The sequence below is a fragment of the Pelophylax lessonae genome (genome assembly GCF_965119305.1).
Source record: "Pelophylax lessonae genome assembly, chromosome: 8".
NCBI lineage: Eukaryota > Metazoa > Chordata > Amphibia > Anura > Ranidae > Pelophylax > Pelophylax lessonae.
The window spans coordinates 144,042,326-144,059,562 of NC_138775.1; the positions used below are offsets into that span (position 1 = coordinate 144,042,326).

Genomic DNA, 17,237 nt, shown 5'->3' on the forward strand with positions numbered 1-17,237 from the left:
AAATAGGTTTAAGTAAAAACCGTGAAAACATTCCAATGTTGGAACCAGAACCATCACACCTTGAAGTAACAGGTTTTGTACCGCCCCCAAACAGACCTTGTAAGCGGCCCGGGGACAGGCACAAGTGGTCCTTGCCCTTAATAGCCTGCAGAAGAAAGGTACTCTTCCACCCTGTGGGACCCTTAATGATGTAACCCAGGGTAGCTCCAAACAGGCGATCTCCTTAAAAAGGAAGATCAGTCAAGGCCTTCTTTGAAGTCTGGTCCGCAGACCAGCATTTGAGCAAAAAAATATGCCGAAGGACCACTGCTGAAACAGAACCTAGCGACTAGGGGAGCCGTATCCAAAGAGGCATCACAGATCAACTGCAGTCCCGGAACCAACTGGTCCACCAGCTCAGCAAAGGCAGGGGGAAGCTGCTCCCCCTCCAAGTCACGGTGTAAAAGCTTAGCCCACTCGGTCAGAGTTTGCCACACCAGTACAATGGTAAAGACCGGCCTCAGTCCTGAACCAGCCAGGGTGTACATATTTCAAGCCACAGCCTCTGCCTTCCTGTCAGCCGGGTCCTTAAAGGCCGGGGATTTTTCAACCGGAATTATGGTTATTTTGTTTAATCTAGAGACCGGAGGGTCCACACCACTCGTGGAATGTCCACTTTTTAAGAAGGGACTCCTAATAGGGATACCGCAATGCAAATCTCTTAGGGACCACAAGAGGACATTTTTGCCGTTCCCACTCTTTAGCGACAATTCTGTCAAAATAGGCAGGGAAAGGAAATACCTTTGCCGCTCCGGATGGCTTGTGAGTGTCAAAGGGAACAAACGCCACCGTTGCAGCTTCAGCGGGGTCCCCCATTTTTAAGGTCTCAAGCACAGATACAATCAGTGCATCCACCAGCGCCTTTTCGTGCGTGGTTGCAGAAGTGGAGGAATCATCCTCACAGTCTGAGAACGCGGGGTGCGTGGTCGCAGACCCAGCAGAGTGTCCCACGTCTGCGGCGGCCAAATCAGATTCAGGATCTGAGGAAACAGATGAGGCAGGGGAAGGCAGGGGGCGCTTTTTGTTCGGTCGTCGCCCAAAAACCCCCTCCACCCGGGACACAAAGGACTCCAGGACCGCCGTCAGTGCATCGATGGATGGTTGGGACCCGGAGGGCCTGCAGCCTCAGAGGGGATCAGGTGGGGAAATGTGCTCCAAAGACAGTCAATACTGGGACCCCACAAGAAAAGGTGTAAAAACACTGCTAAGGGGCACCCCCACCGCTCTGGCAGCACCACTCACAAGTAACAGAGCACCTAATCGATCCGCAGCAGAGAGGGAGAAGACCCAACCAGACTCATCAACCAGCAGAAACAGGCACCTGCAGCCACTAGGATGATCTGCACTAAACGCGCAGCGATCAGCAAGTGAAAAGAACCAGTAGTCAGCAATATGGGATAAGAAGGGGCTCCCACCACCAAAATCGCCGCCCACAGGGTCCTACTGTCATGGCCACCGATTTTTTCAATGGCAAACCACCGCAAAATGGTCGCCAGACTACACAAACATGGCCGCAGTGCATTGAGCACATAGGCTACAGCAAAACGGCGGCACCATGATGCTCCCAGGGACTCAAGAGGTATCCCTAGTCCTCAGAAAATGGGACAGGCAGGAAGGGGGGCCCCTGGCAGGAGCCCCCACGAGGTACAGCTCCCCCCACAGCTGGTCACCCGGTCGCTGGAGCCGCACCCCCCGCCTCCATCACCAGCGCAGCACTCTGCCCCCACCCCAGGTGGTGGACAAGGCCACCCACACAGCCCCAGTGCCAGTAAAGAAGGGAGCGGATGGGGGTGATATGGCCCATAGGGGCCACCAGACCGATGAGAGGGGTGGAGGGAAACCCAGGGGTCCGACCGTCCAAAAGAGTGGCCCATCTCACGTCCACCCCGAAACCCTCCAGGGGGAGAGGGGGGACAGTCACTTATCATACCAGGAATCAGGTGGGCACCGCTCCAAACAGAACCTCATGTCCATCGAAATGGGGGGCTGTCGGTCAGGAGAAACGATGCAACTCGGGCCGAGACCCAGTCTTATGCGAACTTGCAAGGCATTTAACTCGCAGGCCAGCCCCTGTCCGATAGGGCTATGTCGTGGCTGACTTACCGTGGCGCTCAAGTCAGCGTGCGCTCGATGGCCAGACTGGGCTGACCACTGGATCTACATTATCCGGCCCGTCGCCCAGTCCAGCAGTGGATTGTAGATCTAAAAAGAAGAAATTACCAGGACCAGAGATTACAGCAAGGAACTAGGTCCTTACTCCTGACTAGGCAGAAAAAAACTGAGTACCTATAGCAGAGAGAGGGAGTATACCCCCTGGGACTGCCCGTAGACGTAGCCAGACTTTTTTTTTGTCTGCCTAGTGTTCTACTCCTGTTTGGGGCAGTATAAGCCAATGGTTAAGAAGATCAGGAGCTTTGTCTGTCAATGAACGAAAGAGAAATTATGTTTATCACATTAATTTAATCTCATATGCATACATTCTTTTTTAGCAAAATCAGCGGATCTATATGATGAAAAATTAACCTTTATCATGCTGACTATATACTATATTCTCCCATAATCCAATGGAGTCAACCCCAAACAATGGCATAGATTTATGAATCAATACAAACATTTAATTAGATTAAATTAATTGAATTATTTAAAAAATCATCATTTAGTTATTTGAGTTTTACTAACATTTTAAAGTCATTGATTCATCTGAAAAATATGTTGCTTTATAAAACAAAATCACTGCACCAAAGCGAATACATGAATAACAAATCATTCTCCAGATAAAAATTTATCATGAAGACTACACTTGCCTCTAAAGAAAGACATTCTTCATGTTTCTGTACACAGTGAGAAAAACATTTTTCCAAAACTCTTCTTTCTTCCTCTAGTCGTTCCTGTCTTCTATTATTTGGTTCCACAAAAGTAACAGCCTATACAGTGATAGAAAACACATGATATAAACCGGACACATAAGCAAAATGATACACAGTAAATAAACATGGCTTTAAGAACGATATATGGATTCTTTCATAATTTCCATGTGGTAACTGAGAATATGAAAGCTCCACTTTACTGCTTCCACCCCTCTTCCGGTGCCACATTTGGCTGCTTTCGGGGGGAGGAGCGCATACCTGTCAAAAACAGGTACCCGCTCCCACTTCCGGGTAAGGGCGCAGCGGCAACCTACATCATTTGCGGCCTCTCCTCCCCACCCTTGCTGCCTTCTGGGACACACAGAGGTCCCAGAAGACAGCAGAACCATTCAGAAAGCACAGTGCAACCTGCACATGCGCAGTAGGAAAAAGGCAGTGAAGCCACAAGGCTTCACTTCCTGTTTCCCCTGGTAAGGATGCCAGCGCCTGCACCCAGAGCCGATGAATGGGTTGCTTCGGGTGCCGAAATTGCGGGCTCCCTGGACAGGTAAGTGTCCTTATATTAAAGGCAGCAGCTACAGTATTTACAGTATAGCTGCTGACTAAATATTTTTCCCCCCAGGCTGGAACTCCACTTTAACCACTTTAGCTCCGCCCACCACAGTTTTACTGCGGCAGGCAGCCCCTTCTGGGCAAAGCTACTACGTCGCTCACTCTAGGGAGCGAGTGCACGCCGCTGGCGGCGCGCTCCCGCTCGTTAGCTGGGGAGCCAGTGCGTGTGACCGGCGGCTCCGATGGCCGCTGGCCACTCGCTATCCCCCACAGCTGAGAGAGAAGGACAGACGGCTGATGTAAACACAGCCGTCTCTCATTCTCCCTGAAGTGATCACAGAGGCTATGTGATCCTGCTATAAAGGATCGCATGTCTCTGCGATTACTTCACAAGCCACGCCCCCTGACAGTTAGAATCACGCCCCTAGGGACACATTTAACCCACTGATCACCAGTAATGTTAACCCCTTCCCCGCCAGTGTAATTTTTACAGTAACAGTGCATATTTTTAGCACCGATTACTGTAGTAATGTCACTGGTACCCCAATAGTGTCAAAAATGTCAGTTAGGGGTCCGATCTGTCCGCCGCAATGTCACAGTCACACAAAAAAAAAAAAAAATCGCAGATCGCCGCCATTACTAGTAAAAAAAACAAAAATGACATAAATCTTTCTGTAGTTAGTAAATGCAATAACTTTTGAGCAAACCAATCAAAATACGCTTATTGCGATTTTTTTTTACCAAAAATATGTAGCAGAAAACAAATTGGCCTGATGTTAAAAAAATTAGATTTTTACATTTTTTTTTTTAGAATTTCATATAAAAGAATGTGAAAAATATTGCAATTTTTTCAAAATTGTCGCTCTTTTTTGTTTATAGCGCAAAAAATAAAAAATCGCACAGGTGATAAAATACCACCAAAAGAAAGCTCTATTTGTGGGAAAAAAGGACGTCAATTTCGTTTGGGTACAGCGTCGCACAACCGCGCAATTGTCCGTTAAAGTAACGCAGTGCTGAATCGCAAAATAGGGCCTGGTCATTGAGCAGCCAAATCATTGAGCAGCCATTGAGCAGACACTTGACAAAGTGTCAAGTCAAAACCTAACCAAGTTTAAAGTAATTTTTTTTTGGTCATACTTACCTGCTTTATGTTTAGTTCTATATTATGCTAAGAAATGTATTACTATGCAATGGAAGTCCTCAGCCCCTCCTACTATAGCGTTTTGGCTTATTCTTATCAATCAAGCACTTCCATTATACAAATTGGCGTATGAAGCCAGAGGCTGTCCTCATAAATTTCATTAAGTCTTGGATGTATGGGTAAATTCGGATCACATCATACCAACTAGTACCCAGAGCGTTGCTTAGGGATGAGAGTAATGTTGTTAAATCTCTTTTTCATTTTGCCCGACGGTCTTAATATACATTATTCTATCAATGACATTTAAAAATTTACCCTAATGCCGGTAATACAGTTAAAAATCGTTAGCACCACTTTAAATCTGAACACACTCTCACTAGAGATGTGTTTACTTTTGATGGGTCCTACTACCGCCCCCCTACTGGGGGGGGGGGGGGGACAGGGGGGTAGCATACAATAGTCTCTGAAGACAAGTATGAGGATTTTTTGCTCACAAATCCTGCTCTGGTACTGCTACATTGACAATGTCATCATGTTCTGGAAATGTACCAAGCTGCAGCATATGAACTTTATGTACACGCCTAATGCATTTAACATCAAATTTATGATGCTTATCAACATTATGACCATTAAATTACTTTGTTGGACATTCAACTCTTGAAACAGGAGAGTGGGATTTTGGAAACTACCCTATATCATAATCTTACTGCAGGGAATACTGCATTCTGTAAGCGCACAATTCAGGCTATAATTAAGTAGTATCCTCTACAGTAGAGATCGACCGATTATCGGCAACACTGATATATCGGGGACCGAAATGCACTTTCCCCGATATATCGGAATCAGCCCCGGCGGTTACCGATATTGCCGTGACATCATCGCGTATGTTGCGCCGCGCGCCTCCGCGCACTGGGAGTCTGGGACTGCTTCGGCGGCCTTCTTAGGCCGCCTCCCTCAGCCTCGTTTGGAGTCTCACAGTGTGTTTTACACCCGCCATGAAGTCTCTGCATGCAGTGAGACAGTGAGTGATTTCTTAGGTTCTTATCAAATCAGAATACAGTGACCAGTCACAGACACAATGCACGTTGTGTAACACAGCCACCGCGGCCACCCACCCACAGCTGCCCGGTGCAAGCCAGCCATCCAGTCCCACACAACCACAGGCCTGTACCAGCTAGCCACCTATCACACAGGGTGCCAGCAGCCAGCCACCAAAGGGTGCCAGCTAGCCACCAACCCACCACAGGGTGCCAGCCAGCCAGCAACAAAGGGTGGCAGCGTAGTCACCCAAAGTGTGCCACCCACCCACCACAGGGTGCCAGCCAGCCACCCACCCACCACAGGGTGCCAGCCACCAAAGGGTGCCAGCCAGCCACCACAGGGTGCCAGCCAGCCACCACAGGGTGCCAGCCAGCCACCAAAGGGTGCCAGCCAGCCACCAAAAGGGTGCCAGCCAGCCAGCCACCAAAGGGTGCCAGCCAGCCACCAAAAGGGTGCCAGCCAGCCACCAAAAGGGTGCCAGCCAGCCACCACAGGGTGCCAGCCAGCCACCACAGGGTGCCAGCCAGCCACCACAGGGTGCCAGCCAGCCACCACAGGGTACCAGCCAGCCACCAAAGAGTGCCAGCCAGCCACCCACCACAGGGTGCCAGCCAGCCACCCACCCACCACAGGGTGCCAGCCACCCACCCACCACAGGGTGCCAGCCAGCCAGCCACCCATCAAAGGGTGACAGCCAGCCATTTTTTTTAAGCCTATATATTTATTAGTGTCTTTCAAGTTTCAATGGAGATGGATGGAGATAGAAAAATTAAAAGTGTGGTCTGGGACTATTTCTCTCCTCCATCTCCAGGAATATCGGCAGCACTGTGCAACACTTGCAAAAACAATGTAAGCATGGGATCAATAACTGCAAAAAACAAAAATACGTCTAATCTTTGGGCCCATCTAAGAGTTCGTCATGTTGAATTGTATCATGCAGCATAGAAAAAAACAAAATGAATCACAAGGTGAAACATCACTATCCCAGGCAACAATAACAGATATGTTTCAGAAAAGAAACAGGTGGCTAAAATTGGATGCAAAATCCCAACTGCTGGACAGAGTAATTACAGAGATGATGGTCACTGATAACCAGCCATTTACAATATTGTCTGACCTCTGGATTTAAGCGGTTGATGTCCATACTTGAGCCAAGGTACACACTGAAGAGTGACAAATTTTATCGAACTGAAATGCTGGAAAAGATGCACCAAAAGGTTGTTGAGAAAGTAAAGACTATGCTGCAACCAGAGAATGCTGGTAACTCACTCTCATTCACGACTGACTGCTGGTCAGGACAAACAGAATCACTAATGAGTCTTACATGCCACTTAATTGACAGCGGATGAACAAGAAGGCATTTGGTGTTGAATACAAAAGTGATGCAAGGATCCCACACTGGGGAGTACATTAGAGAATGTTTCTAGGCATGTTAAAAGAATGGGGAATCACCAAAGACCGAGTGATGCTTGTGTTGCGAGACAGCGAATCGAACATGGTTAAAGGTACGAGACTTGCTGAAGTGTCAGCCCTCAGTTGCATGGCACATACCCTCCAACTTGTGGTAATTGATGGTCTGTCAAACCAGAAAGCTTTGCTTGACCTAATTAGCATGCTAAAGAAGTGTGCAGGCCATTTCCACCATTCTATCCTTGCCAAGCAGCGACTGAGGTGCATTCAGGAAGACCTTGGCTTACCCAAAAATAACTTGATACAGGCTTTTCCAACATGATGGAACTTAACGTTACACATGTTGCAAAGGATGCTGGAGCAGAAGCGAGCTCTCACCATATATTCTGGTGAATATGGGCTTGGAGGACATTCTTGTCCTACTGCTGATCAGTGGGACATAGTAGCCAACATCATTGAGACCCTCCTACCCATTGAGGAAGTGACAGAGGCGAGTCATTACGACTCATCTGTGTCCTCTGTCATCCCATGTGTGAGAGTGCTGAAGATGCTTCTTCAACAGAATGAAGGCCCCAACACACGTGGCATTAAAGCAAGTAGGCAGGCCATGAGGAACAGCCTCGCCAAACGTTTTGAGAAGCATGAGGAGAATAAAAATGTTGTGCTTGTATGTCTTTTGGATCCTCGATACAAGAACCATCCTCTCTCTTCTGATGATGTATTGGCCAAGGCAAAACAATGGCTGACAGAAGATATTCAACAGGAAGTGCAGGAGGTTCCTGACGAAAAGAAAAGTTAGGAAGAGAAGGATTCTGATGTGGAAGAGCAGGATGCAGGAGAAATAAGTCCAAAAAGACAACGGACAGAAGAGAAAATTCATTGTGGTCAAATAGATGCCATGTTTAGCATTTTATTGGGGTCTTATGCGGAGGATTCTTCAGAATCTGCAATAATGAGCCTGGATGATGAACTTTATCTCTATTTGAAGGAACCAGTAATTGACAGAAGAAGTGATCCTCTTCAGTGGTGGAAAGAAAATGAGGCACGCTACAAAAGACTTGCTTCTTATGCTAGAAGATACCTTTCTGCTCCTCCTTCCTCTCTCTGTACCAAATGAGTGTGTTTTTAGTGAAGTGGCAGCAATTTATGAAACGAAAAGAAGCCGTTTATCTGGTGAACATGCTGAAATGTTATGCTTTCTGCACTATAATATTGTTCTACTTAACTGGGAGTATTGAAATGTAGTAGTAGTAGTAGTGTCTGTCGAGTCCACTCCAATCCACTGTCTAGCTATTTTTTCTAGCAGTTTTGCACTGATTGCACTGCGCTGCAGTAGTGCGCCAATCACTGCTGCAATAATTTTAAATCAATACTGCAGTAGTGGTTACAAATGATTGCAGTGAGTGAGTGCCCTACTACAGCGGTAGTCCACTGACTCCAGTCCAATCCACTGTCTAGCGGTTGCCTAGCTTTTTTTCTAGCAGTATTGCACTGACTGCAGTAGTTGCAGTGAGTGCCCTTCTGCAGCGGTAGTCCTCTGACTCCAGTCCAATCCACTATGTAGCTTTTGCCTAGCTTTGTTCCTAGTAGTTTTGCACTGACTGTCACTGCAGTAGTTGCAGTGAGTGCCCTACTGCAGTGGTAGTCCACTCTCTCCAGTCCAATCCACTATGTAGCTGTTGCCTAGCTTTTTTTCTAGCAGTTTTGAACTGACTGCAGTAGTTGCAGTGAGTTCCCTTCTGCAGCGGTAGTCCACTGACTCCAGTCCAATCCACTGTGTAGCTGTTTGCCTAGCTTTTTTTCTAGCAGTTTTGCACTGACTGCACTGCAGTAGTTATTTAAAATTATTGCAGTGAGTGCACTACCGCAGCATTTGATGCATCATTCACAATCATGTGAAAATGATGTCCCTGCATGTGCGGTTTTCCTATCAGTTTTCATGCAGTTAAGGTGTGTAGAACAAGCCCTTAATATTAAAAATGTTAATAAAACTGGATTTTTGACTTACCGTAAAATCCTTTTCTCTTAAGCTCATTGACAGACGCAGATTCCATCTCTTGATATCCGTAGGGTATTACTGCCCCCTACAGGAGTAGGACACTACTAGGAAGAAAAAAAGTTCTGGCTACACCTATGGGCAGTCCCAGGGGGTATACCCTCACTCTCCCTGCTATAGGATGTCAGTTATGTAACAAAGCAGTGTCAGAGAAATCAAACCAACCCAACTCAAAATAGAGGGGCGGGTCCTGCGTCTGTCAATGAGCTTAAGAGAAAAGGATTTTACGGTAAGTCAAAAAATCCAGTTTTCTCTGTCGCTCATTGACAGACGCAGATTCCATCTCTTGATATCCGTAGGGACGTCCCAAAGCAGTGCCATAAATGAGGGATGGGATAACAGAAAAAAATCCAATCCAGAAGGCCAAAACAGAGCCAACCAGAAGAACAGAGGACTCATCAAAACAAGAAGAGACCCACCTGAAAAAAACAGAACCCCCGAGGTACACCAAAGGTCCCCTCAAACAGCAGCCAGCAAAACCTTGCGGCTAAAAGAGGCATCCGCCGATGCCATCACATCAACCTTATAAAATTTAGTAAAGGTATGAACAGACGACCAGGTAGCCGCCATGCAAACCTGAAGCACCGACGCCTGATGGCGGAAGGCCCAGGAAGCACTAAGAGCCCAGAGTAGAGTGCGCCTTACCAGGGAACGGAGGAACCCGACCCCTAATAGACTAAGCCTGCACCACCGTCTGCCTGATCCATCTGGAGATAGTCGCGGCAGACGCAGGCAACCCCTTTCTAGGGCCATCCGTGATCACAAAAAGTGAATCAGACTCACGAAAAAAGTCAGTAGTAGCCAAGTACACCCTGATAGCCCGAACCACATCCAAGGAGTGCAACGCAAACTCCCGAGGATGACTGGGCTTAGGACACAGGGAAGGTAATACAATATCCTCATTCAAGTGAAACCCGGAAACCACCTTAGGAAGGAAGGATGGATTCGGACGAAGAACCACCTTATCCCTATGAACCACCAGATAGGGGGAACGACAGGACAACGCAGCCAATTAAGGTCCCAGGGCAGCAAGGGCCAGCGCACCGGAGGAGCCAGGTGTAAAACCCCCTGGATGAAATTCCGCACCAGGGAATGAGTGGCCAGTGGCCTCTGGAAGAAAATCACCAAGGTTGAAACCTGACCCTTGATAGTGCTAAAGGCCAGCTTCTGCTCAACCCCCCGTTGCAGGAAGGCCAATATCCGAGCCACCGAGTAAGAGCGTGGAGGAACCCCGAGGGACTCACACAACGCGATATAAAACTTCCACGTGCGATAATAGATCTTTCTAGAAGTTGCTTTCCTCGCTTTAAGCAGAGTAGGAATAACTGAAGCAGACAAACCCCTGTCCTTCAGCACCTGGCTCTCAACAGCCAAGCCCTCAAAGCCAGGGACTGTAAAGCAGGATGGAAGATCGGCCCCTGAGACAGCAGATCCTCTCTGAGAGGAAGTCGCCAAGGAGCGTCCGCGACCAGCCTGACCAAGTTGGCGTACCAGGCCAGACGAGGCCAGTCCGGAGCCACAAGGATGACTGGAATTCCTTCCGCCTCTATCCTGCGAAAAGCTTCGCCAGCAACTTGAGAGGAGGAAAGGCATACAGCAGCTGATACTGCCCCCACGGAGCAACCAGTGCGTCTGTGGCGTCCGCCAGAGGATCGCGGGATCGGGCTACAAACCTTTCTGTTGAGCCGAGATGCCAACAGATCCACGTCCGGGGTGCCCCAACGAAGGCACAAATGGTGAAACGCCTCTGGATGAAGAGACCATTCCCCTTGATCCAAGGTCTGACGGCTGAGAAAATCCGCCTGCCAATTTTCCACGCCCGGAATGTGAACTGCGGAGAGAGCCAGAACAAACCGTTCCGCTCACCAAAGGATGCCGGCCACTTCCACGGCCGCCAGAACACTCTTGGTGCCCACCTGGTGATTGACATAAGCCACGGCCGTGGCATTGTCCGACTGTATCCGAACCGGGCAGCCCCGAAGACGCTCGGTCCAGTGAACCAGGCAACGCCTGATCGCTCTCAGTTCCAACACATTTATCGGCAGCCTGGATTCTTCAAGGGACCAGAGCCCCTGAGCAGACAGCCTGCCGAGAACCCCTCCCCACCCGGATAGACTGGCATCTGTGGTGACAATCGTCCAATAGATCGGAAGAAATGACTTCCCCTGACTGAGCATCGGAGACCGAAGCCACCAAACCAGGGACTCCCTGGTCTGCTCGCTCAGCCGGATCCAATTGTCCAGGGAATCGGGATTCCGGTTCCATTTGAGAAGAATCTCCTTTTGGAGAGTCCGCGTATGAAACTGGGCAAAAGGCACTGCCTCAAAAGATGCCACCATCAGTCCCAGGACCCTCATGCAAGTCCGAAGGGACGGCCAGATGGCGGACAGTAACAGCTGAGTCGCCGACTGTATCTTCTGGAGTTTCTCTGCAGGTAGAAACACCTTGGCCAAGGACGCGTCCAAAGTCAGGCCCAGATAGTCCAGCCTCCTGGAGGGAACCAGGGATGACTTCTGCAGGTTAACAAGCCACCCGAACTCTTCCAAAGAGGTCATGGTGATCTCCAAGTTTGACAACAGAGCCTGCGGAGACTCCGCACGGAGGAGGAGGTCGTCCAGGTAGCCCAGAACCGATATGCCCCGCTGCCGCAACAGCGCCAGAACTGGGGCCGAAACCTTTGTGAAGACCTGGGGAGCAGAGGCGAGACCAAAGGGTAACGCCACAAACTGATAATGGTCCTCTCCCACAGCAAAGCGCAGAAAACGCTGGTGTCCTGCGTAAATGGGAACGTGAAGATAGGCATCCTTGACGTCTATGGATGCCAGAAAGTCCCCCTGATGCAGGGAGGCCACCACTGTGCGAATGGACTCCATCTTGAATGTTTGCACCCGGACAAAACAATTGAGCGCCTTTAGGTCCAGAATTGGACGCACCTTGCCCTCTTTCTTGGGCACTGTGAACAGATTTGAGTAAAAGCCCCGAAACGGGAACTACCACTCCCTGTTGCAGCAAGTCCGGCACTGCCCCCAACAGAGCCCTTAGGCGATCCGGGGACAGTCGCACATTGGAAGGGAAGAACCGCACTGGTGGAACAGATCGAAACTGGATATTGTAACCCGACCGTATATACTCGTGAACCCATTTGTCTTGATTCCTGGAGAGCCACGAGTCCGGGAACCGGCGTAGACGCCCCCCCCCCCCACCCCTGATAAGGATGGGGGGCGCACCTTCAGGCCGAAACTGACTTATCCTCAGGTCTGGAAGGACCGGATTTTTGCTTACCAGACCAGGGTCTCTTGAAACCCCCCGGGGGGGCTTGGAGGGCTTCGCCTTGTCACCAGCCCCGGAGGAACGAAAAAACTTCTTGTGAGCTGAAAAGGAAGGTCCCCGTCTGCGACAAGGTTCCTTACCCTTAGCAGCCTGCGGGAGAAAGGTGCTCTTGCCCCCAGTGAGACCTTTGATAATCTCATCCAAGGTAGCACCAAACAGGGAGATCAGTCAAGGCTTTTTTGGAAGCCTGATCCGCCTACCAGCACTTCAACCAGAGCATGCCCCGGAGGACCACCGCCGAGAACGACACACGCCCCAGCAATGGAGCAGCATCCAGCGCGGCGTCACAAACTGTAGCTCCTGCACCATCTGGTCCTGCAACTCCGCCACGGCAGGGGGGAGACTTCTCCCTTCCAGGTCATGGCGTAACAACTTAGCCCATTCCGTCAATGTTTGCGAAACCAGAGCAATGGTAAACACTGGTCTGAAGGCCGACCCCGCCAGGGAGAATATAGAGCGGGACACAGATTCCGCCCTACGATCAACCAAATCCCTAAAGGACGGGGAATCCTCTAACGGGATAACAGTAGCCTTATTTAGTCTGGAGACCGGCGGATCCACCGAAGGCGGCACCGTCCATTTCTTAAGGAGGGACTCTTCAAACGGGTAGTGCCTAGCAATCCTTTTGGGCATCCCAGGGGGTCGTTTCGGACTGACCCACTCCTTCTTAATGATATTGTCAAAACATTTGGGAAAAGGGAACACCTTCGCCACCCTGGAGGGCTTGCGAGTGCCAAAGGCAACTTCCGCATCAGTCGCATCCGCAGGGGCAACCTCCAGCTTTAGGGTCTCCCGGACAGACACAATCAGTGCGTCCACCAGCGCCTTGTCTTGCGCTACAGCGGAGGCAGAAAGGTCATCCTCACTATCAGAGGAGACGGGGCGCGAAACAGCAGCCCCAGAGGAGGGACCCGCATCAGCAGCGACAGGCTCAGAATCAGAATCTGAGGCATCAGACGAGACAGGGGTAGGCGGGGGTCGCTTTTTAGCCCCCCATCCCTGACAGGCCACCTCCACCCGGGACACAAATGACTCCAGGACCGCCGAAAGCGCATCAATGGTGAGCTGGGGACCAGAGGGCCCGGCGGCCACCTCGAGGGGATCAGGGGGGGACACGTGCAGCAGGGTCCATGATACACCAGGGGAACCCGTCAGCAAATTATGACAAAATGAAAAAAAAATATATATTTTTAAAAAAAGTCACCCAGTGCTACAGCGCCCCCCAGTGGCCAGGCAGCGTGCCTAGAGACCCCCGCAGAGAGAGAAGAGAGACCCCCAAAAGGCTCACCACACGATGTACCAGACGTTCAAAGGACTGCTCTCAGCGCTGTCCACATGAAAAGGAAATCCTGTGGAGCGATCTTCCCGGGTCTAGGGAGGGGCTCCTCCCCCTCACACGCCTCCAGCAACTCCCACTGCAGCCCAGCTCTGAAGAACAACCAGCTGGGTGTACCAAGATGACCACCGCCATGAACTACACGAGGCAGGCTACAAGAAAATGGCGGCCCGCGCGCTGCGGCGGGAAGGGGGGTCCCCCCCAACACCAACAGGCGATCGATCGGCAGGTAGGCCCTGGGGAGCCAGGGAGGGAGCCCCCCTGCACAACAGCCATCCGCACCGTCGGGACCCCCCACCTCCTGCCCCCTTAGCGGCATGCACGCACTGCCAGCCACCCCCCACACACACACAAGCACCCCCCCCGAGGGGGGGGGGGAGAGGGACACCACCGGAGGGGGGAGCACAGAGGAACAGAGGGGAACCCAGAGCAATGGTGGTCTGACCGTCCCAGGGAGGGGCCCACGTCCACACCAGAGTCAGCCATGAGGGAGAAGGGGGAAACATTTACTCACCATACCGGAACAGAGCGGGCGCCACTCCAGACAAAACCCCTCACCGCCCAGTGGGGGGGGGGGGAATGTCGGCCAAAAGAGGCGCTGCGACTCGGTCACCGACCACTCGTATGCGACTTGACGGGACGTTTAACCCACGGGCCAGTCCCCGGCCAGTGGGACCATGTCGCGGCCGACCCAGCGTGGAGCTAGGGCCTTCACGCACTCGTAGGCCGGCTGGGGTGACGACTGGATCTCAGCATCCAGCCCGTCGCCCAGATCCGGCATAATTGCTTGTAGATCTCACAGGAACAATTCGGAGAAAAAAAGCTAGCTAAAAAAGGATTTATCGAAAAAAACTTGCCAGGACCAGAGATCCCAGCAAGGAACTTAGGTCCTTACTCCTGACTAGGCAGAAAAAAAACTGACATCCTATAGCAGGGAGAGAGAGGGTATACCCCCTGGGACTGCCCATAGGTGTGAGAGAGAGGGTATACCCCCTGGGACTGCCCATAGGTGTAGGCAGAACTTTTTTTCTGCCTAGTGTCCTACTCCTGTAGGGGGCAGTAATACCCTACGGATATCAAGAGATGGAATCTGCCTCTGTCAATGAGCGACAGAGAAATATTTGTGTTTGTTATGCAAAATTTTAAATGTACAAAAATATCGGCCAACATCGGCTGATACCGATATGTGATCGCCAAAATATTGGTATCAGCAACGAAAAATCAATATCGGTTGATCACTACTCTACAGTAAGTTTAAGATGGATTTGTTCCAGTGACACACATTTCCAACAGGAGGAGGACACTTTGGATCACCCCTGTAAGAAGTTGAAGCAGACAATCCTCCACCTGCAGTCCGCAGGAGGTGGAGGATTGTCGGCTTCAACCTCTTACAGCGGCGATCCAGTAAAGGGGAATACACACATTGTATACGCCCATGATTGTTCATTTAAATGTGAGTGCATATTTATGAAGCTTCCTGTGCATTTCAAATAAAGCAGTATTATGCAAGGGTGGCCGTGCGCACTTCTTGTTTTGATTTCTTGTACAGATATCCTTTCCCACCACCCAGTGGCTTTTGAGGAGGCGGCTACATTCCTCTCCCTTGCTGTGTTTCCTCGTATTATTGTAAGTGCGATTCTTTCTTTTTGTTTTAATAAATCGTGGGTTTTACGCTATTGGCGCTCCCTCCTTTATTTCATGTGTACATCTATACGGTGTCCTGAGCCTCCGGAGCTACAAGGGTCCTCCATCCCAGTAGTTGATATTTTCTGCTCATCACACATTAATATCCGGTAAGGTTGTTTAGGACATATGGTGTTGCAGTCAGAGCACGATTGGGATTCTCTATTGCATATGGGCACTTTGGATTTTATTATCTGGTAAGCTGCAGTCCTGTTGGTGGAGGGATTCTCCTATTTTATAACACACACCTGCTCTCTAATCTTCACTTCTGGTAAGGAGTACCTGCTAGATTTGTTGGTGGAGGTTTATTCTTTCACTAAATTTATTTATTCATATTTTTGGCACTGTGGTGTCTCACATCTTGAGATAGTGCTATTTGCTATCTTCTTCTATTACTCCATTACTGTTTTTTTGGTTTTACGCTATGGCGTTTTCATTTTTATCCCGCATATAAACACCATTGAGGGGGATTGTTCTGGACCACGCGATCATCTTGGAGTGTCCCTTTGAAAACGTCAGGATCAGTGTTTCTATTTGGCCCGTATTTTTTCGGTTTCTGGTAAGCCTCCCATTCATTTGGATATTCCGCAAGTCACTTGTCAATATCGGTTTATGGACTCTATGGACACTTAAATCTGATACAATTTGAACATTGTCCGATCATTTTTAGCGCAACTTTTTATTATTATTTTTTGAGGAGAGCTGCAACGATCTGACATAAGAAGCCTCTTTCAAAAGGACAATCAGTCAGCCCTGATGGGATTTTTGATCAGCGCATGAACTGGTGACATTTATTATTTTTGATCAAAAGAGACAAGAAACCTTATTTAAATATATAGCAAAGGTGGAATCTGACACAGTGAGATTCATCACTACTTTTTCTAATGTAAAGAAAAAATGGCGCCTCCCAGTAATGCGTAAAACATATATTTAGATATGATATAGAGATATGGCTGCCAACAATTTTTGGATAATAAAAAAATGATAAATAGCAGTTTTGAGGCGTAGAATCCAAAAGTGCTATGTGCTAAATGAATAAATATGCGCTAATAAATGATAAATCGTACATACCAAAAATTCATAAGGTGCAAAAAAATTCAGTGTATATAAATAATTTCTCTAAAGATAAATGTTATACAGTAAGTCCATATATTCATAAAGTGCAACAATAGTTGTTGTGTGCAAAAATTCCACCACAAAAATGTGACATAAGGTGCTGAATGAGTCTTCTTTTTTAAAAGAAAGTGCTTGTGCTTGAGATGTTCCTTCACCCGTTATTGCGAGGGTGACTCACCAGAAATCAGAGGGCCTCCAGGACCCAGCTTGCTCAATATTTTGCAAAAGGCTCCTTAGGTGTGTAGTAGATAGGCGGCCTCCCTGGATTCACTACGGATTGTTGTACCTTTATCCCTTCAATCAGGATAGTAATACAGTTTCCCAAGAAGAACACGAATATATAATTGCGCAATATCGTTTAAAAAGGTTTAGTAAACACAATAAATGTGAAGAGAAGTGCACTCACATTTTATTGTGCCACAATCAGCACATCCATATAGCGGAGAGCAGAGTAATTGTGCGAACGCCGCTCGGTAGCAGCATGCGTTCCAACAGTGGGCGGAAATGACGTACCGAAAGTGTATTTCGCGATAGCGTGTCATCAGCAAATTGGTCATCGCCCATCTTTTTGGATCATAAATATGCTGGAACAAATTCTAATTGGTGTATATTGGCCAAAAAGGTGGTAGCAAGTCCATACCATCTAGGAGAGCATCCAGTTATGCT

At 49.0% G+C, this 17,237-nt stretch overlaps 1 protein-coding gene across 1 annotated transcript in view; it reads right to left on the reverse strand.

Annotated features, from left to right (window-relative positions):
* The window catches only part of FIRRM (FIGNL1 interacting regulator of recombination and mitosis), a gene marked incomplete at both ends in the record, with an annotated part of 580,029 nt that overhangs the window by 45,410 nt on the left and 517,382 nt on the right, over positions 1-17,237 (reverse strand). The window contains one exon of the mRNA XM_082265049.1: positions 2,844-2,963. Within this exon, the coding sequence (XP_082121175.1) occupies positions 2,844-2,963 (120 nt within the window). The remainder of the gene's footprint in view (positions 1-2,843; positions 2,964-17,237) is intronic.